Source organism: Musca autumnalis, unplaced genomic scaffold (assembly GCF_047663935.1).
Source record: "Musca autumnalis isolate F117 unplaced genomic scaffold, ASM4766393v1 scaffold_3, whole genome shotgun sequence".
Lineage (NCBI taxonomy): Eukaryota > Metazoa > Arthropoda > Insecta > Diptera > Muscidae > Musca > Musca autumnalis.
Window position 1 is genome coordinate 30,357,014 of NW_027411866.1, and position 23,370 is coordinate 30,380,383.

General features: G+C 31.1%; 1 protein-coding gene across 6 annotated transcripts in view; it reads right to left on the minus strand.

The window, feature by feature from the left end:
* flw (protein phosphatase 1 catalytic subunit flapwing) overlaps positions 1 to 23,370 on the minus strand; it is a 180,905-nt gene that overhangs the window by 133,444 nt on the left and 24,091 nt on the right. For 3 of the 6 annotated variants that reach the window (XM_073978705.1, XM_073978704.1, XM_073978706.1), the window contains exon 3: positions 9,317 to 9,586. The exons of the other annotated variants lie outside the window; for them this stretch is intronic. In XM_073978705.1, the coding sequence (XP_073834806.1) occupies positions 9,317 to 9,586 (270 nt within the window). The remainder of the gene's footprint in view (positions 1 to 9,316; positions 9,587 to 23,370) is intronic. 6 annotated transcript variants of the gene reach the window in all.

Below are 23,370 nucleotides of genomic sequence, written 5' to 3' on the forward strand. Positions count from 1 at the left end.
GACATATTATGGGAACCATTGTGGTGATGAGATGACAGAAAGTCGTGCAGGTCATAATAGAAACGTATCGGATTTATTGATGAGAGACAAGTCTTCTCAGATATTCGTATAAAATAGCGGCATTTTAACACCTTAACACTTACAAAGAAACCTGGGGACCAAAATAAATTTAGGCCTCCGAGTTCTGCCAAAAAAATATTTATTTCCCATCTTCCACTAAAACCTCGCCTCATCAAACAATCATATCACCTTTCATGTGATTTCCATTCAAACAAAAACATCTTTATGACTGATTATGGTTTTATTGCACATCATGTGCTAATTATAGAACTCATAATGGAATAATGGAATTGTGATTTCTATTTAATTTTGATTTCAATACAAGCCTAACCCATTATTGGGTTATTGCGATTTTTACTTTTGCAAGAAGACTTTCCTAAAAAAGTTTCTATTTTATTTTTATTTCTTAAGATAGGAAATTTTTCAGCACGCCATTATTTTTATTGATAAACAATAACAAAATAAAATGTCTTAAATTACCTTTGTGAATATTTGTTGATAAGTAGAAGAGAGTACTTCATCGACGGTAAGCAGACATGAAGATAAGCAGCAGTAACTAGCTGCTGAGACTTGATTACAATTTGATTGCATTGACTGACGAGAAGACACGAAAAGAATGGTAACGATGAGATTTGAGACAAATGTCATTATAAGAAAATAACTAAAAGTGTCATTAAGAAGTTCAGTTAGGTCGAAGTTGTTTTGCACTCCATGTGGAAATTTAAAACAAATTGGAAAAGCAAGCGACATATGGAGCAGGGAGAATCTGACAAATCTGAAAAATACCTATCTGCGAAAAAGGGGAAGAGCATCTAGGTTGAGGTTTTGATATAGGCAATGTTATGCGTATAGAAAATGTTATGCAGACATTATTTTCTTATAGAAAATGTTATTCGGATAAGGGTTTCGTATAAAAAATGTTATCCTGATAAGGTTTTCGTATAGAAGATTTTTTTCCGGATAAGGTTTTCTTATAGAAAATGTTATCCGGATAAGGTTTTGTTATAGCAAATGTTGTTCTTACAGAAAATGTTATCCGGATAAGGTTTTCGCATAGAAAATGTTATCCGGATAAGGTTTTCGCATAGAAAATGTTATCCGGATAAGGTTTTCTTATAGAAACTGTTATCCGGATAAGGTTTTCTTATAGAAAATGTTATCCGGACAAGGTTTTCTTATAGAAAATGTTATCCGGATAAGGTTTTCGTAGAGAAAATGTTATCCGTATAAGGTTTTCGTAGAGAAAATGTTATCCGGATAAGGTTTTCGTAGAGAAAATGTTATTCGGATAAGGGTTTCTTATAGAAAATGTTATCCGGATAAGGTTTTGTTATAGCAAATGTTGTTCTTACAGAAAATGTTATCCGGATAAGGTTTTCGCATAGAAAATGTTATCCGGATAAGGTTTTCGCATAGAAAATGTTATCCGGATAAGGTTTTCTTATAGAAACTGTTATCCGGATAAGGTTTTCTTATAGAAAATGTTATCCGGACAAGGTTTTCTTATAGAAAATGTTATCCGGATAAGGTTTTCGTAGAGAAAATGTTATCCGTATAAGGTTTTCGTAGAGAAAATGTTATCCGGATAAGGTTTTCGTAGAGAAAATGTTATTCAGATAAGGGTTTCTTATAGAAAATGTTATCCGGATAAGGTTTTCGTATAGAAAATGTTATCCGGATAAGGTTTTCGTACAGAAAATGTTATCCGGATAAGGTTTTCGTATAGAAAATGTTATCCGGATAAGGTTTTCGTATAGAAAATGTTATCCGGATAAGGTTTTCTTATAGAAAATGTTATCCGGATAAGGTTTTCTTATAGAAAATGTTATCCGGATAAGGTTTTCGTAGAGAAAATGTTATCCGGATAAGGTTTTCGTAGAGAAAATGTTATCCGGATAAGGTTTTCGTAGAGAAAATGTTATCCGGATAAGGTTTTCGTAGAGGATATGTTATCCGGATAAGGTTTTCTTATAGAAAATGTTATCCGGATAAGGTTTTCTTATAGAAAATGTTATCCGGATAAGGTTTTCTTATAGAAAATGTTATCCGGATAAGGTTTTCTTATAGAAAATGTTATCCGGATAAGGGTTTCTTATAGAAAATGTTATCCGGATAAGGGTTTCTTATAGAAAATGTTATCCGGATAAGGGTTTCTTATAGAAAATGTTATCCGGATAAGGGTTTCTTATAGAAAATGTTATCCGGATAAGGTTTCGTATACAAAATGTTATCCGGATAAGGTTTTCGTATAGAAAATGTTATCCGGATAAGGTTTTCGTATAGAAAATGTTATCCGGATAAGGTTTTCGTATACAAAATGTTATCCGGATAAGGTTTTCGTATAGAAAATGTTATCCGGATAAGGTTTTCTTATAGAAAATGTTATCCGGATAAGGTTTTCTTATAGAGAATATTATCCGGATAAGGTTTTCGTATAGAAAATGTTATCCGGATAAGGTTTTCGTATAGAAAATGTTATCCGGATAAGGGTTTCTTATAGAAAATGTTATCCGGATAAGGGTTTCTTATAGAAAATGTTATCCGGATAAGGTTTTCTTATAGAAAATGTTATCCGGATAAGGGTTTCTTATAGAAAATGTTATCCGGATAAGGGTTTCTTATAGAAAATGTTATCCGGATAAGGGTTTCTTATAGAAAATGTTATCCGGATAAGGGTTTCTTATAGAAAATGTTATCCGGATAAGGTTTCGTATACAAAATGTTATCCGGATAAGGTTTTCGTATAGAAAATGTTATCCGGATAAGGTTTTCGTATAGAAAATGTTATCCGGATAAGGTTTTCGTATACAAAATGTTATCCGGATAAGGTTTTCGTATAGAAAATGTTATCCGGATAAGGTTTTCTTATAGAAAATGTTATCCGGATAAGGTTTTCTTATAGAGAATATTATCCGGATAAGGTTTTCGTATAGAAAATGTTATCCGGATAAGGGTTTCTTATAGAAAATGTTATCCGGATAAGGGTTTCTTATAGAAAATGTTATCCGGATAAGGGTTTCTTATAGAAAATGTTATCCGGATAAGGTTTTCTTATAGAAAATGTTATCCGGATAAGGTTTTCTTATAGAAAATGTTATCCGGATAAGGGTTTCTTATAGAAAATGTTATCCGGATAAGGGTTTCTTATAGAAAATGTTATCCGGATAAGGGTTTCTTATAGAAAATGTTATCCGGATAAGGGTTTCTTATAGAAAATGTTATCCGGATAAGGTTTCGTATACAAAATGTTATCCGGATAAGGTTTTCGTATAGAAAATGTTATCCGGATAAGGTTTTCGTATAGAAAATGTTATCCGGATAAGGTTTTCGTATACAAAATGTTATCCGGATAAGGTTTTCGTATAGAAAATGTTATCCGGATAAGGTTTTCTTATAGAAAATGTTATCCGGATAAGGATTTCTTATAGAAAATGTTATCCGGATAAGGTTTTCTTATAGAGAATATTATCCGGATAAGGTTTTCGTATAGAAAATGTTATCCGGATAAGGTTTTCGTATAGAAAATGTTATCCGGATAAGGTTTTCGTATAGAAAATGTTATCCGGATAAGGGTTTCTTATAGAAAATGTTATCCGGATAAGGGTTTCTTATAGAAAATGTTATCCGGATAATGTCTTTCCTATAGACAATTTTATCCGGATAAGGTTTTCCTATAGAAAATGTTATCCGGATAAAGTCTTCCTATAGACAATTTTATTCGGATAAGGTTTTGCTATAGAAAATTGTATCCGTATAAGGTTTTCTTAAAGAAAATATTATCCGGATAAGATTTTCTTATAGAAAAAGTTTTCCGTGAAAGCTTTTCTTATAAAAAATTTTATCCGGATAAGGCTTTATTAGAGAAAATGTTATCCGGATACGATTTTCTTACAAAAAATGTTATCTGTAGTAGGTTTCCTTATAGAAAACATTATCCGGACAAGGTTTTCTTAAAGAACATATTATTCGGATAGGGTTTTCTTACAGAAAACTTATCCGGATAAGGTAAAATATTATCCGGATAAGGTTTTCTTAAAGAACATATTGTCTGAATAAGGTTCTGGTATAAAAAATATTAACCGTATACGATTTTCTGAGAAAAAATGTTATCCCATTAGGATATGCTTAGGTTTGAAATTAAAATAAGATTTTCTTTTAGATTGTAGGCCACTCATCACAGTCTTCCACAATTCCGACACTGTATTTCCTTTAACCACACAAATTTTTGTGTTATTTTCTTAAAGCCTGTTCGAACTTGCGTGACATTGTTTTTTTCATTCAAGGGCCGTAACCTTGCGTTCCTAATACTACTTAGAGAAACAAACTAAGAAATGGTATAAGAAACAATGCCAACATCACGTGTCTGAGTGTGTGGGTGGTAATCATAACAAAGTGGCGATGGCGGCGTTAATGATGGCATGATGATATTAAGTTTGTCTACTACATTTTGATATGAAAGAACGATTATGACTTCATGAAAGCTGTAATGACTTGCTGCCAGCCGTCATTAGATAAGTTAGTTTTACACGCAAGTAACAATGCTTTCTTTAAAAATTCAGAAAAAAATGTATGCTTTGCCTTTGATATTTTCACTTAACCTGCCATACTTTTTTTTTCTTTGAAATTATTCTTTAAACTCTGCAATACTTGTAGGTGCAGTTTCCAATTAAATCGCTTCGAATTTCACAATATCCAATTTTAACTTTTCAATTAAAACAATTTCAATTAACATGAAACATGGAAAACAGTCGTTTCAACATCATCTGTCGATTGCCTTGTCTTGTTTGTCTTGACAAGCACAAGAATACATACTTAAGTTTAAGATAAAAATAAATATAAAAAATACAAAAATGTTTTTGTTATAAGACTACACTTATATAGAGCACCGAATATGCTTTGTTTTGTTTTTGCACATTTATTTTTCAACTAAGAGCGATAAGAACTGTGGGTTTGGTGACAATTAATTATTATTATAAAATATTTTACAATATCAAAAAGGGGAAGAGAGGAGTATAAGGGTTTTTTTTTAGATGACTGAAATGCCGCTATTTTATATTTCAGAGGCACACAACAACAACAACAACATTAACAACGTGAAATGATAGCTACTAGCACCGCATATTGCCCACAATTCAATGTCTGATAGGATAGAATAGAAGCTTTTCGCTGACATTGAATTCTTTGGCAAAGAGGGGGTGTCAACATCATCATTACCACACATCATCTTTGACGGAAGTACCGGAACAGATAAATACGATACTTTTGAAATGTAACACAATGAATTGTGGTAAGAGATAAGGAATGTTTTATAGCAATTACAGCAACAACAATAAGTATGATATAAGACAAAGACAACAAATATAGTTAGGGTATTCACAGAAAACTAGAAAGTATATAAAATTTTTTAATGAAATATTTTATATAGAAAATCATTAATCGGCTACCATTTTATGTAAGAAAACGTTATCCGAATAGGAATTCAAATAACAAAATATTATTCGGATAACATTCTCTATAAAAAAAAAGACTAATCTGGCTAACATTTCCTATACGAAATTCTTATCCGGATAACATATTCTATATGAAAACCTTATAGGTATAAAATTTTCTATACGAAACCCTTATCGGGATAAAATTTTCTATACGAAAACCTTATCGGGATAAAGTTTTCTATACGAAAACCTTATCTGGATAAAATTTTCTATACAAAAATCTTACCCGGAAAAAATTTTCTATACGAACCCTTATCCGGATAAAATTTTCTGTACGAAAACCTTATCCGGATAACATTTTCTATACGGAAACCTTATCCGGATAACATTTTCTATACGAAAACCTTATCCGGATAAAATTTTCTATACAAAACCCTTACCCGGATAAAATTTTCTATACGAAAACCTAATCCGGATAACATTTTCTATACGAAGACCTAATCCGGATAAAATTTTCTATACGAAACCCTTATCCGGATAACATTTTCTATACGAAAACCTTATCCGGATAACATTTTCTATACGAAAACCTTATCCGGATAACATTTTCTATACGAAAACCTTATCCGGATAACATTTTCCATACGAAAACCTTATCCGGATAACATTTTCTATACGAAAACCTTATCCGGACAACATTTTCTATACGAAAACCTTATCCGGATATCATTTTATATACGAAACCCTTATCCGCATAACATTTTCTATACGAAAACCTTATCCGCATAACATTTTCTATACGAAAACCTTATGTGGATAATATTTTCTATAAGAAAACCTTATACGGATGACATTTTCTAAAAGAAAACCTTATCCGGATAACATTTTATATAAGAAACCCTTATCCGGATAACATTTTCTATACGAAGATCTTATCCGTATAACATTTTCTATAAAAAAAACCTTATCCGGATAACATTTTCTACAAGAAAACCTTATCCGGATAACATTTTCCATACGAAAATCTTATCTTGATAACATCTTCTATACGAAAACCTTATGCGGATAACATTTTCTATGCGAAAACCTTATCCGGATAACATATTCGTATAGAAAACCTTATCCAGACAATATTTTCTATACGAAAACCTTATCCGAATAACATTTTCTATACCAAAACCTTATACGGATAACAAGTTCTATAGGAAAACCTTATATGGATAACATGTTCCATACGAAAACCTTATCCGGATAACATTTTAAATACGAAAATCTTATCTTGATAACATCTTCTATACGAAAACCTTACCGGATAACATTTTCTATACGAAAACCTTATCCGGATAATATTCTCTATTAAAAAACCTTATCCGGATAACATTTTTATTCGGATAAGGCTTTCGTAAAGAAAATATATTATCCGGATAAGATTTTGGTATAGAAAATGTTATCCGGATTAGGTTTTCGTATAGAGAATGTTATCCTGATACGGTTTTCGTATAAAGAATGTTATCCAGAAAAGGTTTTCGTATAGAAGATGTTATCCGGATAAGATTTTCGTATAGGAAATGTTATCCGAATAAGGTTTTGGTATAGAAAATGTCATCCGGATAAAGTTTTCTTATAGAAAATGTTATACGGATAAGGTTTCCGTAAAGGAAATGTTGTCCGGATAATGTTTTCCTATAGAAAATGTTATCCGGATAATGTTTTCCTATAGAAAATGCTATCCGGATAAGATTTTCTAAAATAAAATGTTATCCGGATAAGGGTTTCATATAGAAAATGTTATCCGGATAAGATTTTCTATACAAAAACCTTATCCGTATGACATTTCATATACGAAAACCTTAAACGGATAACATCTTCTATACGAAAACCTTTTCCGGATAACATTCTTCATACGAAAACCTTATCCGGATAACATTTTCTATATGAAAACCTTATCCGGATAACATTTTCTATATGAAAACCTTATCCGGACAACATTTTCTATATGAAAACCTTATCCGGATAATATTTTCTATACGAAAACCTTATCCGGATAACATTTTCTATACGAAAACCTTATCCGGATAACATTTTCTATACGTAAACCTTATCCGCATAATATTCTCTATTCAAAAACCTTATCCGGCTAACATTTTTATTCGGATAAGGTTTTCGTAAAGAAAATATATTATCCGGATGAGATATTAGTATAGCAAATGATATCCGGATAAATTTTTCTTATATAAAATGTTATCCGCATAATGTTTTCGTATAGAAAATGTTATCCGGATAATGTTTTCGTATAGAAAATGTTATCCGGATAATGTTTTCGTATAGAAAATGTTATCCGGATAATGTTTTCGTATAGAAAATGTTATCCGGATAATGTTTTCGTATAGAAAATGTTATCCGGATAATGTTTTCGTATAGAAAATGTTATCCGGATAATGTTTTCGTATAGAAAATGTTATCCGGATAATGTTTTCGTATACAAAATTTTATCCGGATAATGTTTTCGTATAGAAAATTTTATCCGGATAATGTTTTCGTATAGAAAATTTTATATGGATAATGTTTTCGTATAGAAAATTTTATCCGGATAATGTTTTCGTATAGAAAATTTTATCCGGATTGTGTTTTCGTACAGAAAATTTTATCCGGATAGTGTTTTCGTACAGAAAATTGTATCCGGATAATGTTTTCGTATAGAAAATTTTATCCAGATAATGTTTTCGTATAGAAAATTTTATCCGGATAATGTTTTCGTATAGAAAATTTTATTCAGATAAGGTTTTCGTATAGAAAATTTTATCCGGATAATGTTTTCGTATAGAAAATTGTATCCAGATAAGGTTTTCGTATAGAAAATTTTATCCGGAAAAGGTTTTCGTGTAGAAAATCGTATCCGAATAAGGTTTTCGCATAGAAAATGTTATCCGGATAAGATTTTCGTATAGGAAATGTTATCCGGATAAAGTTTTCTTATAGAAAATGCTATCCGGATAAGGTTTTCTTATAGTAAATGTTACCCGGATAAAGTTTTCTAATTTAAAATGTTATCCGGATAAGGCTTTCTTATAGAAAATGTTATGCGGATAAGGTTTTCGTATGGAAAATGTTATCCGGATAATGTTTTCCTATAGAAAATGCTATCCGGATAAGGTTTTCTTATAGTAAATGTTATCCGGATAAGGGTTTCTAATATAAAATGTTATGCGGATAAGGTTTTCGTATGGAAAATGTTATCCGGATAAGGTTTTCTTACAGAAAATGTTATCCGGATACGGTCTTCATACAGAAATTATTTTTTCGGATAAGGTTATCATATAGAAAATCTTATTTTTTATTTACATACCATTTTTATATCTCTACCCCAATGTTTTCAAACTACACCATGTGTATGGTAGAGAGAAGAAAGAAATGTGCTGATGATTCACAATTTTGCAAAAGATATAATATACAACTTTAGTAGCCATTTTATATATATGTATGTTTGTAGGTATCTATCTACAGAAGAAATGGAAGAGTAAAATAGATATGTATCTAAAATGCCACAAAGGTGTTGAGTAAACACTTAGTGCACTGAAAAGGAGATTAGGTGAGTTGGAAGTTAAAGGAAGAAACTGAATGTCCTTCCAACACCTGAATATAGCGATATACACACAAAAGGAGCTTCATATTTTTTGCCATCACTAGGTGGTGGAGATACAAATATTTTGTAATGATGGAGGTGTTGTTGGTGAGGAGCACACAAATTTTATATTACACAAAAGTTACGAGAAGATTAGATTGTGAAAAAAGGTAGAAATGAAAGAAAATTGTTTTGTAAATACCAAATTCGGATACAAAGTAATCTCGTAATTTCGTTTTAGACCGCTTGATTGGCTCTTCCCGCGGATGATGTATGGTTAACTGATCACCATCGGCCGATATAATGGTCTCAGTGGTTGGCGACAGAGCATACTGTTCCAATAGACGACGTTCCTGATCTTGTTGATCTAACTCCTCTTCGGGAGGTTTGGATTCGGATTTTAATTTCAGCAATTGTTGTGTCACAAAAAGTTTTTGTGCATTTTCTTCGGCTTCCTTTTGCTTTTTGAAATCTTTTTTAAAGTTTTATGTTTTAAAAAGGGTTGGTGTGTTGTTGTTAGTAAAAAAACATTGAAAATAAATAAGAAATTTTAATTAATAATTTTTCTGGTTTGGAAAGAATATTAAACCAACTAAATGATGGAAAAACTAGTCGTGGCTGAAAGCTTTACTTGTGATTAATTAACAAAGCGGGGGATTTGTCAGGGGAAAATAAAAATGTAAAAACCAAACATTTATTTAAAAGAATTATTTTCCTTTAGAAAATGTTATACGGATAAAGTTTTCTGATAGAAAATGTTATCCGGATAAGGGTTTCCCATAGAACAATATGTCATCCAAATAATTATTTATTTTTATAAACATTTTAATGTTCAATTTGCGTATCTCTCAAAATATTTATCAAATGAAATTAATCTATTATAAGTAAACAATGCAAACTGATAAAAAAAATGAAAGCCAAACACATTATTTATAATTTAAACAAATATAATTTTTAACTAACAGAAATAAATGCCATAAATAATTCACAAATAATACACAGAAATGAGGAAAAAAGAAGAAAGCCAATACAAAACTTCAAAATGATAGCTTGGGGTGGAGGGGATAGGCTTCACCATCATCATAATCACATCAAACAAAGCTACGGCTGGTGTTAAATGGTTCAGAGTAAGAAATGTTTTATTGTCCAGTTTTATTATTTTTGTTTCTTTTTTTTCATGAAATTGTTTTTGTGATATTCATTCATTTGTCCATTACCCTAAGTGGCGCAATAATTTATGGGAAAAAATATACTATTTCAGTTTGTTGTGAAACAAGAGAAATGCTCTTTCGTAGCTGTGTGCGAAATACCCAATGGTGGTGCAAGTGGTTCAGGCAAATTGCAAAACAAATAGCAATAAAGCGAAATGCAATAAAATATTAAATGAAACGTGATGTTTTGCCAGAAAACGAAATACACAATTGTTTGTTTGTCCTCAGCAAAGCTGTGTATGTGGTTTAAGATGTAAAATAGTTATATTTTACAGATTCATTTATTGGCATGGATTTTTTAAATTAAGCCACACAGGGAGTTGAAAAAAATATAACAATATAAAGAGCATACAATTTTCAATACAAAATATTTATGCGAATAAAATTTTCTATGAGAAAGCCTTATCCGGATAACATTTTCTATATAAAAACATTATGCGGATAACATTTTCTTTAAGAAAGCCATATCCGGATAATAATTTCTATAAGAAAACCTTATCCGCATAACATTTTCTATAAGAAAACCTTATGTGGTTGAAATTTCCTATACGAAAACCTTACCTGGATAACATATTCTTTAAGAAAACCTTATCCGGATAACATTTTCTATAAGACAACTTTATCCGGATAACAACTCCTAGACGAAAACCTAATCCGAATAACATTTCCTATAAGATAGCCTAATTCGAATAACATTTTCTATGAGAAAAGCTTATCCGGATAGCATTTTTTATAAGAAAACCTTATCCGGATAACATTTTCTATAAGAAAACCTTATTCGGATAACTTTTTTATAAGAAACCCTCATCCCCATAACATTTTCTATAAGAAAACCTTATCCGGATAACATTTTCTATAAGAAAACCTTATCCGGATAACATTTTCTATACGAAAGCCTTATTCGGATAATATTTCCTTTAAGAAAACCTTATCCGAATAATATTTTCTATAAGAAAACCTTATCCGGATAACATTTTCTATAAGAAAACCTTATCCGGATAACATTTTCTATAATAAAACCTTATCCGGATAAAATTTTCTATAAGAAAACCTAATCCGGATAACATTTTCTATAAGAAAACCTTATCCGGATAAAATTCTCTATAAGAAAACCTTATCCAGATAACATTTTCCATAAGAAAACCTTATCCGGATAACATTTTCTATACGAAAACCTTATCCGGATAACATTTTCTATACGAAAACCTTATCCGGATAACATTTTCTATACGAAAACCTTATCCGGATAACATTTTCTATACGAAAACCTTATCCGAATAACATTTTCTATACGAAAACCTTATCCGGATAACATTTTCTATACGAAAACCTTATCCGGATAACATTTTCTATACGAAAACCTTATCCGGATAACATTTTCTATACGAAAACCTTATCCGGATAACATTTTCTATACGAAAACCTTATCCGGATAACATTTTCTATACGAAAACCTTATCCGGATAACATTTTCTATACGAAAACCTTATCCGGATAACATTTTCTATACGAAAACCTTATCCGGATAACATTCTCTATACGAAAACCTTATCCGGATAACATTCTCTATACGAAAACCTTATCCGGATAACATCATCTATACGAAAACGTTATCCGGATAACATTTTCTATACGAAAACATTTTCTATACGGAAACCTTATCCGGATAACATTTTCTATACGAAAACCTTATCCGGATAACAGTTACTATAATAAAACCTTATCCGGATAACATTTTCTATACGAAAACCTTATCCGGATAACAATTTCTATACGAAAACCTTATCCGGATAACATTTTCTATACGAAAACCTTATCCGGATAACATTTTCTATACGAAAACCTTATCCGGATAACATTTTCTATACGAAAACCTTATCCGGATAAAATTTTTTATACAAAAACCGTATCCGGATAATTTTCTATACGAAAACCGTATCCGGATAAATTTTCTATACGAAAACCTTATCAAGATAACATTTTCTATACGAAAACCGTATTCGGATAACATTCTCTATACGAAAACCTTATCCGGATAAAATTTTTCATACGAAAACCTTATCCGGATAATATTTTCTATACGAAAACCTTACCCGGATAACATTTTCTATAAGAAAACCTTATACGGATAACATTTTCTACAAGAAAACCTTATCCGGATAACATTTTCTATAAGAAAACCTTATCCGGATAACATTTTCTACAAGAAAACCTTATCCGGATAACATTTTCTATAAGAAAACCTTATCCAGATAACATTTTCTATAAGAAAACCTTATCCGGATAACATTTGCTATAAGACAACTTTATCCGGATAACAATTTCTAGACGAAAACCTTATCCGAATAACATTTTCTATTAGAATACCTAATTCGAACCACATTTTCTATAAGAAAGCCTTATCCGGATAACATTTTCTATAAGAAAACCTTATCCGGATAACATTTTCTACAAGAAACCCTTATCCGGATAACATTTCCTATAAGAAAAGCTTATCCGGATAAATTACCAACAAAACGTTATTCTATATGAATGTTTAAACTTTTTTGGTTTGTCTATACAATTGTCCGCACACATTGTTGTTAGCTGCTATTCTCACACACACACACACTTGAGACGCATTTGGTTACAAAGTAAATTACAAAATGTCATCTAAATAAATTGCAAAATTATATAAAAACAACAAGATGATGAAGGGAAGACACAAAGAACATAAAATAAATATAAATCAAAAAATTCATAATAACTAATTCCAGTTCTATATTACAAAAACAACAATATATACCAAAAAACAAATTAGCACTTGAAAAATAATAATACTGATGATGAAGATAATTATTATGTTTTTCTGTTTTTGATGACATAAGTCTATTAACACTCAAACAAGAAGAACAAAAACAGCCTTCCATTGTGCTCGACATATTTACACGACGACATTTATCACCCAGCGAGAATTTAGCGACACCATGCATGCAGGCAGGCATGAATGGTGTGGTGTACGGTGGCCTAATTGAAGTGGCAGGCAACAATTTGCCACGCAAGCCAACTCCTATAAACCAGCAATGCACACAGAACACAGGAGAGGTCGTCAACAAATCAGTAAAGGTCAAGGTTAATAATAAACTAGAGCTCTCGCACACCATCACCATCATCATCGTCACAGCGAATTGTATTAGAAGCCACTGCCTCTTTCTACCCAAGGCAAACTGTAGAGGCTATGATGAGCCAGCTCAACTCTGCTTTGTGATTCATTTAGAAAATAACATCACAATGTTATTTTGGTTATTTGTTTTGTTGCATTTCTAATTTGCTTGATATGTGTCATTCAGAGTCAGTGGGGATACATTCTAAACAACTCCCATTTCGACATGTTAGGTCATGTCAGATGTGGAGGAATTAAAGCAAACAAAAGATATCAATTATATTTTGCTCAAGAGAAAATAATACTCTCCATGAGAAAACTTATAAGTACATTGTTTACTATAGGAAAACATTATCGGGATAATATTTTCTATAAGAAAACCTTATCCGGATAACATTTTCTATAAGAAAACCTTATCCGGATAAAAGTTTCTATACGAAAACCTTATCCGGATAACATTTTCTATACGAAAACCTTATCCGGATAACATTTTCTTTAAGAAAACTTTATCCGGATAACATTGTTTATAAGAAAACTATACGAAAACCTTATCCGGATAACATTTTATATACGAAAACCTTATCCGTATAACATTTTCTATACGAAAACCTAATCCGGATATCATTTTCTATACGAAAACCTTGTCCGGATAACATTTTCTATACGAAAACCTTATCCGGATAACATTTTCTATACGAAAACCTTATCCGGATAACATTTTCTATACGAAAACCTTATCCGGATAACATTTTCTATACGAAAACCTTATCCGGATAACATTTTCTATACGAAAACCTTATCCGGATAACATTTTCTATACGAAAACCTTATCCGGATAACATTTTCTATACGAAAACCTTATCCGGATAACAATTTCTATACGAAAACCTTATCCGGATAACATTTTCTATACGAAAACCTTATCCGGATAACATTTTCTATACGAAAACCTTATCCGGATAACATTTTCTATACGAAAACCTTATCCGGATAACATTTTCTATACGAAAACCTTATCCGGATAACATTTTCTATACGAAAACCTTATCCGGATAACATTTTCTATACGAAAACCTTATCCGGATAACATTTTCTATACGAAAACCTTATCCGGATAACATTTTCTATACGAAAACCTTATCCGGATAACATTTTCTATACGAAAACCTTATCCGGATAACATTTTCTATACGAAAACCTTATCCGGATAACATTTTCTATACGAAAACCTTATCCGGATAACATTTTCTATACGAAAACCTTATCCGGATAACATTTTCTATACGAAAACCTTATCCGGATAACATTTTCTATACGAAAACCTTATCCGGATAACATTTTCTATACGAAAACCTTATCCGGATAACATTTTCTATACGAAAACCTTATCCGGATAACATTTTCTATACGAAAACCTTATCCGGATAACATTTTCTATACGAAAACCTTATCCGGATAACATTTTCTATACGAAAACCTTATCCGGATAACATTTTCTATACGAAAACCTTATCCGGATAACATTTTCTATACGAAAACCTTATCCGGATAACATTTTCTATACGAAAACCTTATCCGGATAACATTTTCTATACGAAAACCTTATCCGGATAACATTTTCTATACGAAAACCTTATCCGGATAACATTTTCTATACGAAAACCTTATCCGGATAACATTTATCCGGATAATTTTCTATACGAAAACCTTATCCGGATAACATTTTCTATACGAAAACCTTATCCGGATAACATTTTCTATACGAAAACCTTATCCGGATAACATTTTCTATACGAAAACCTTATCCGGATAACATTTTCTATACGAAAACCTTATCCGGATAACATTTTCTATACGAAAACCTTATCCGGATAACATTTTCTATACGAAAACCTTATCCGGATAACATTTTCTATACGAAAACCTTATCCGGATAACATTTTCTATACGAAAACCTTATCCGGATAACATTTTCTATACGAAAACCTTATCCGGATAACATTTTCTATACGAAAACCTTATCCGGATAACATTTTCTATACGAAAACCTTATCCGGATAACATTTTCTATACGAAAACCTTATCCGGATAACATTTTCTATACGAAAACCTTATCCGGATAACATTTTCTATACGAAAACCTTATCCGGATAACATTTTCTATACGAAAACCTTATCCGGATAACATTTTCTATACGAAAACCTTATCCGGATAACATTTTCTATACGAAAACCTTATCCGGATAACATTTTCTATACGAAAACCTTATCCGGATAACATTTTCTATACGAAAACCTTATCCGGATAACATTTTCTATACGAAAACCTTATCCGGATAACATTTTCTATACGAAAACCTTATCCGGATAACATTTTCTATACGAAAACCTTATCCGGATAACATTTTCTATACGAAAACCTTATCCGGATAACATTTTCTATACGAAAACCTTATCCGGATAACATTTTCTATACGAAAACCTTATCTGGATAACATTTTCTATACGAAAACCTTATCCGGATAACATTTTCTATACGAAAACCTTATCCGGATAACATTTTCTATACGAAAACCTTATCCGGATAACATATTCTATACGAAAACCTTATCCGGATAACATTTTCTATACGAAAACCTTATCCGGATAACATTTTCTATACGAAAACCTTATCCGGATAACAATTTCTATACGAAAACCTTATCCGGATAACAATTTCTATACGAAAACCTTATCCGGATAACAATTTCTATACTAAAACCTTATCCGGATAACAATTTCTATACGAAAACCTTATCCGGATAACAATTTCTATACGAAAACCTTATCCGGATAACAATTTCTATACGAAAACCTTATCCGGATAACATTTTCTATACGAAAACCTTATCCGGATAACATTTTCTATACGAAAACCTTATCCGGATAACATTTTCTATACGAAAACCTTATCCGGATAACATTTTCGATACGAAAACCTTATCCGGATAACATTTTCTATACGAAAACCTTATCCGGATAACATTTTCGATACGAAAACCTTATCCGGATAACATTTTCTATACGAAAACCTTATCCGGATAACATTTTCTATACGAAAACCTTATCCGGATAACATTTTCTATACGAAAACCTTATCCGGATAACATTTTCTATACGAAAACCTTATCCGGATAACATTTTCTATACGAAAACCTTATCCGGATAACATTTTCTATACGAAAACCTTATCCGGATAACATTTTCTATACGAAAACCTTATCCGGATAACATTTTCTATACGAAAACCTTATCCGGATAACATTTTCTATACGAAAACCTTATCCGGATAACATTTTCTATACGAAAACCTTATCCGGATAACATTTTCTATACGAAAACCTTATCCGGATAACATTTTCTATACGAAAATCTTATCAGCATAACATTTTCTATACGAAAACTTTATCCGCATAATATTTTCTATAAGAAAACCTTATTCGGATAACATTTTCTATAAGAAAACCTTATCCGGATAACATTTTCTATAAGAAAATCTTATCCGGATAATATTCTCTATACGAAAACCTTATCCGGGGATGACGTTCTCTGTACGAAAACGTTATCCGAATAACATTTTCTATAAGAAAACGTAATCCGGATAACATTTTCTATAAGAAAACCTTATCCGGATATCATTTTCTGTACGAAAACCTTATCCGGATAAAATTCTCTATACGAAAAACCTATCCGGATAACGTTCTCTGTACGAAAACCTTATCCGGATATCATTTTCTATAAGAAACACTTATCCGGATAACATTTTCAATACGAAAACATTATCCGGATAAAATTCTCTATAAGAAAACCTTATCCGGATAACATTTTCTATGAGAAAACCTTATCCGGATAACATTTTCTATACGAAAACCTTATCCGGATAACATTTTCTTTACGAAAACCTTAACCGTACAACATTTTCCATCAGAAACCCTTATCTCGATAATAGTTTGTATAAGAAAAATTTATGCGGATAACATTTTCTGTATGAAAACTTTATCCGAATAACATCTTTGATAAGAAAACCTTATCCGGATAGTATTTCTATAAGAAAACCTCATTTTTTTCATGGAAAAAGTATATTTTCAATATTTCAATTGACAATTTTATTTGAAAGCGCCAAATGACTGGTGATGCGATGCTTTTTGTGCTGACTTCGGTGTCAAATTCAATTGACCTCAAATTGCAAATGAAAACGTTCAAACATTGAACAAAATTTAAAGCCAACAATAACCCTCCCACACTCAAAAACGAATTGACGACTGAGCTGACAAGTAAATGAAAAAAAAAATAACAAATTTTCATTGAATGTAACAATTAGCAGAGAACAAGCTAAGCAAATGACAATAATTCCAGCTTGAACAGCGTGTATTGAACTAAACTACAAACGAATGGAAATAATGTTGGAGAATTTAAATAAATGATTGCCTCTTCCAGCAAAGCTCTTCTAACTAAATCCCTTTATTTTCCCCATCTTACTAATCTTCCTTAGACTGGAAACTGGCACCCAATGTGGTAATTTATTATTTCACATAATCCAAATTCACTTTAAATTTCATTCCCCCACCCCCTTTAGCTACCAAAATAAGCATTTCAAGCTAAAATGTCATTTAATTTTCAATTTCCTTCGATATATTTTGTTTTCATTACACCGTAGCAGATTAAATGAGCTGGATGGATGTTTGTGTGAAGGGATGGAGCAAGCGAGGAAGAACAAGAAGATGAGGTGTAGAAACTAATTTCACATTTCATTTCATTAGTCGACATTATCGCGTTCAGAACATTCATCTTGTTAAACATTTTCATTGTTGGAATTTCATTAAAAATCCATTACCTTTTTTACAATAAATGGCATCCAAGTACAACACATTACTAAATGTTCATGACAAGAAGGAGATGAAGAAGAGGATACAGAAGAAAGTAACAAAACTATACTCTCTCTCTTATCCAGCAAACGCCCACAACATTCCAAAAGGTGTATCTTAAATCAACTGCAAAGTGATGTCTGACACTACCATTGGCACTTGAGCAGGAGAGCTTCCACATTCCTTTGCATCTTCCTTCTGTTCATCAGCTTTAAACATTGTAATCTGAGTTATCAACAATCAATGCTGTTGTTGGTGTTAAAAATAGCAGCTGAACTTACGTGGCAGCAAGAGCATTTATCCCCAGGGTTACTTTAACAAAATGTTGTAATATAAATTGAAAACTCTATTGGAATCAGAGAGAAAATGTTATCCGAGCATAGCTTTCTTATGTAAAATGTAATCTGCATAAGGCTTTCCTAAGGCAAATGTTATCCTGGTAGGGCTTTCTTATAGAAAAGACTGACCGGAGAACGGATTCTTATAGAAAATAGTTTCTCTTAAAGAAACGTTTATCTGGGTAATGTTTTACTATAGGAAATGTTATTCGGATAAGGGTTTCTGATAGAAAATGTTATCCGAATAAAGTTCCGAATATAAAATTTTATCCGAATAAGATTTTCTAATAGAAAATGTTATCCGGATAAGATTTTCTTATAGAAAATTTTATCCAGATAAGGGTTTCTTATAGAAAATGTATCCGGATAAGGTTTTCTTATAGAAAATGTTATCCGGATAAGGTTTTCGTGTAGAAAATGTTATCCGGTTAAGGTTTTCTTATAGAAAATGTTATCCGGATAAGGTTTTCTGATAGAAAATGTACCCGCATAAGGTTTTCTTATAGAAAATGTACCCGGATAAGGTTTTCTTATAGAAAATGTTATCCGGATAAGTTTTCCTTATAGAAAAAGTTATCCGTATAAAGTTTTGTTATACAAAATGTTATCCGGAAAGGGTTTTCTCATAGAAAATTTTATCCGTATAAAGTTTTCTTATATAACATGTTATCCGGAAAAAGTTTTCTCATAGAAAATGTTATCCGGATAAGGTTTTCTTATAAAAAATGTTATCCGGATAAGGTTTTCCTATAGAAAATGTTATCCGGATAAGGTTTTCTTATAAAAAATGTTATTCGGATAAGGTTTTCTTATAGAAAATGTTATCCGGATAAGGGTTTCTTATAGAAAATGTTATCCGGATAAGGGTTTCTTATAGAAAATGTTATCCGGATAAGGGTTTCTTATAGAAAATGTTATCCGGATAAGGTTTTCTTATAAAAAATGCTATCCGGATAAGGTTTTCTTATAGAAAATGTTATCCGGATAAGGGTTTCTTATAGAAAATGTTATCCGGATAAGGGTTTCTTATAGAAAATGTTATCCGGATAAGGGTTTCTTATAGAAGATGTTATCCGGATAATATTTTCTTATAGAAAATGTTATCCGGATAAGGTTTTCTTATAAAAAATGTTATCCGGATAAGGTTTTCTTATAGAAAATGTTATCCGGATAAGGTTTTCTTATAAAAAATGTTATCCGGATAAGGTTTTCTTATAGAAAATGTATCCGGATAAGGTTTTCTTATAGAAAATGTTATCCGGATAAGTTTTTCTTATAGAAAAAGTTATCCGGATAAGGTTTCCTTATATAAAATTTTATCCGTATAAAGTGTTGTTATACAAAATGTTATCCGGAAAGGGTTTTCTCATAGAAAATTTTATCCGTATAAAGTTTTCTTATAGAAAATGTTATCCGGATAAGGGTTTCTTATAGAAAATGTTATCCGGATAAGGTTTTCTTATAGAAAATGTTATCCGGATAAGGTTTTCTTATAAAAAATATTATCCGGATAAGGGTTTCTTATAGAAAATGTTATCCGGATAAGGGTTTCTTATAGAAAATGTTATCCGGATAAGGGTTTCTTATAGAAAATGTTATCCGGATAAGGTTTTCTTATAGAAAATGTTATCCGGATAAGGTTTTCTTATAGAAAATGTTATCCGGATAAGGTTTTCTTATAGAAAATGTTATCCGGATAAGGTTTTCTTATAGAAAATGTTATCCGGATAAGGTTTTCTTATAGATAATATTATCCGGATAAGGTTTTCTTATAGAAAATGTTATCCGGATAAGGTTTTCTTATAGAAAATGTTATCCGGATAAGGTTTTCTTATAGAAAAAGTTATCCGGATAAGGTTTTCTGATAGAAGATTTTATCCGTATAATTATATATTATAATAGCATTAAGGCTTTCTCACACAAAACGTCATCCGGATAAGGGTTTCTTATAGAAAATGTTATCCGCATAAGGGTTTCTTATAGAAAAAGTTATCCGGATAAGGATTGCTTATAGAAAATGTCGTCCGGATAAGGTTTTCTTACAGAAAATATCCTACGGATAAGGGTTTCCTATAAAAAATTTTATGCGGATAAGGTTTCCTTATAAAACATTTTATCCGGATAAGGATTTCTTATAGAAAATTTTAACCGGGCAAGGTTTTCTTATAGAAAATGTTATCCGGATAAGGTTTTCCTATAGAAAATGTCATCCGGATAAGGATTTCTTACAGAAAGTGTCCTACGGATAAGGTTTTCTTATAAAAAATTTTATGCGGATATGGCTTTCTTATAGAAAATGTCACCCGGATAAAAATTTCTTGCAGAAAATGTCATCCGGATAAGGACTTCTTGTAGAAAATGTAATCCGGCTAAGGTTTTCTCACAGAAAATGTTATCCGGATAAGATTTTCTTATAGAAAATGCCTCCGGATAAGGTTTCCTTATAAAACATTTTATCCGGATAATGTTTTCTTATAGAAAATGTTATCCGGATAAGGTTTTCATATAGAAAATGTTATCCGAATAAGGTTTTCATATAGAAAATGTTATACGAATAAGTTTTTCTTATAGAAAAAGTTATCCGGATAAGGTTTTCTTATAGAAAATTTTATCCGTATAAAGTTTTCTTATACAAAATGTTATCCGGAAAGGGTTTTCTCATAGAAAATGTATCCGTATAAAGTTTTTTTATAGAACATGTTATCCGGATAAGGTTTTCTTATAAAAAATGTTATCCGGATAAGGTTTTCTTATAGAAAATGTTATCCGGATAAGGTTTTCTTATAAAAAATGTTATCCGGATAAGGTTTTCTTATAGAAAATGTATCCGGATAAGGTTTTCTTATAGAAAATGTTATCCGGATAAGTTTTTCTTATAGAAAAAGTTATCCGGATAAGGTTTCCTTATATAAAATTTTATCCGTATAAAGTGTTGTTATACAAAATGTTATCCGGAAAGGGTTTTCTCATAGAAAATTTTATCCGTATAAAGTTTTCTTATAGAACATGTTATCCGGATAAGGTTTTCTCATAGAACATGTTATCCGGATAAGGTTTTCTTATAGAAAATGTTATCCGGATAAGGTTTTCTTATAAAAAATATTATCCGGATAAGGTTTTCTTATAGAAAATGTTATCCGGATAAGGTTTTCTTATAGAAAATGTTATCCGGATAAGGTTTTCTTATAGAATATGTTATCCGGATAAGGTTTTCTTATAGAAAATGTTATCCGGATAAGGTTTTCTTATAGAAAATGTTATCCGGATAAGGTTTTCTTATAGAAAATGTTATCCGGATAAGGTTTTCTTATAGAAAATGTTATCCGGATAAGGTTTTCTTATAGAATATGTTATCCGGATAAGGTTTTCTTATAGAAAATGTTATCCGGATAAGGTTTTCTTATAGAAAATGTTATCCGGATAAGGTTTTCTTATAGAAAATGTTATCCGGATAAGATTTTCTTATAGAAAATGTTATCCGGATAAGGTTTTCTTATAAAAAATGTTTTCCGGATAAGGTTCTCTTAGAGAAAATGTTTTCCGGATAAGGTTTTCTTATAGAAAAGTTTTCCGGAAAGGTTTTCTTATAGAACATGTTTTCCGGATAAGGTTTTCTTAAGAAAATGTTATCCGGATAAGGTTTTCTTATAGAAAATTTTATCCCGATAAGGTTTTCTTGTAGAAAATGTTATCCGGATAAGGTTTTCGTATAGAAAATGTTATCCGGATAATGTTTTCTTATAGAGAATGTTATCCGGATAAGGTTTTTTTATAGAAAATGTTATCCCTATAAGGTTTTCTTATAGAAAATGTATCCGGATAAGGTTTTCTTATAGAAAATGTTATCCGGACAAGGTTTTCTTATAGAAAATGTAATCCGGCTAAGGTTATCTTACAGAAAATGTTATCCTGATAAGGTTTACTTATAGAAAATGTTATCCGGATAAGGGTTTCTTATAGCAAATGTTATCCAGATAAGGTTTTCGTATAGAAAATGTTATCCGGATAAGGTTTTATTATAAGGTTATCTTACAGAAAATGTTATCCGGATAAGGTTTACTTATAGAAAATGTTATCCAGATAAGGGTTTCTTATAGCAAATGTTATCCGGATAAGGTTTTCGTATAGAAAATGTTATCCGGATAAGGTTTTCTTATAAAAATGTTATCCGGATAAGGTTTTCTTATAGAAAATGTTATCCGGATAAGGTTTTCTTATAGAAAATGTTATCCGGATAAGGTTTTCTTATAGAAAATGTTATCCGGATAAGGTTTTCTTATAGAAAATGTTATCCGGATAAGGTTTTCTTATAGAAAATGTTATCCGGATAAGATTTCCTTATAAAACCTTTTATCCGGATAAGGATTTCTTATAGAAAATTTTAACCGGACAAGGTTTTCTTATAGAAAATGTTATCCGGATAAGGTTTTCCTATAGAAAATGTTATCCGGATAAGGATTTCTTACAGAAAATGTCCTACGGGTAAGGTTTTCTTATAAAAATTTTATGCGGATATGGCTTTCTTATAGAAAATGTCATCCGGATAAGAATTTCTTGCAGAAAATGTCATCCGGATAAGGATTTCTTGTAGAAAATGTAATCCGGCTAAGGTTTTCTCACAGAAAATGTTATCCGGATAAGGTTTTCTTATAGAAAATGCC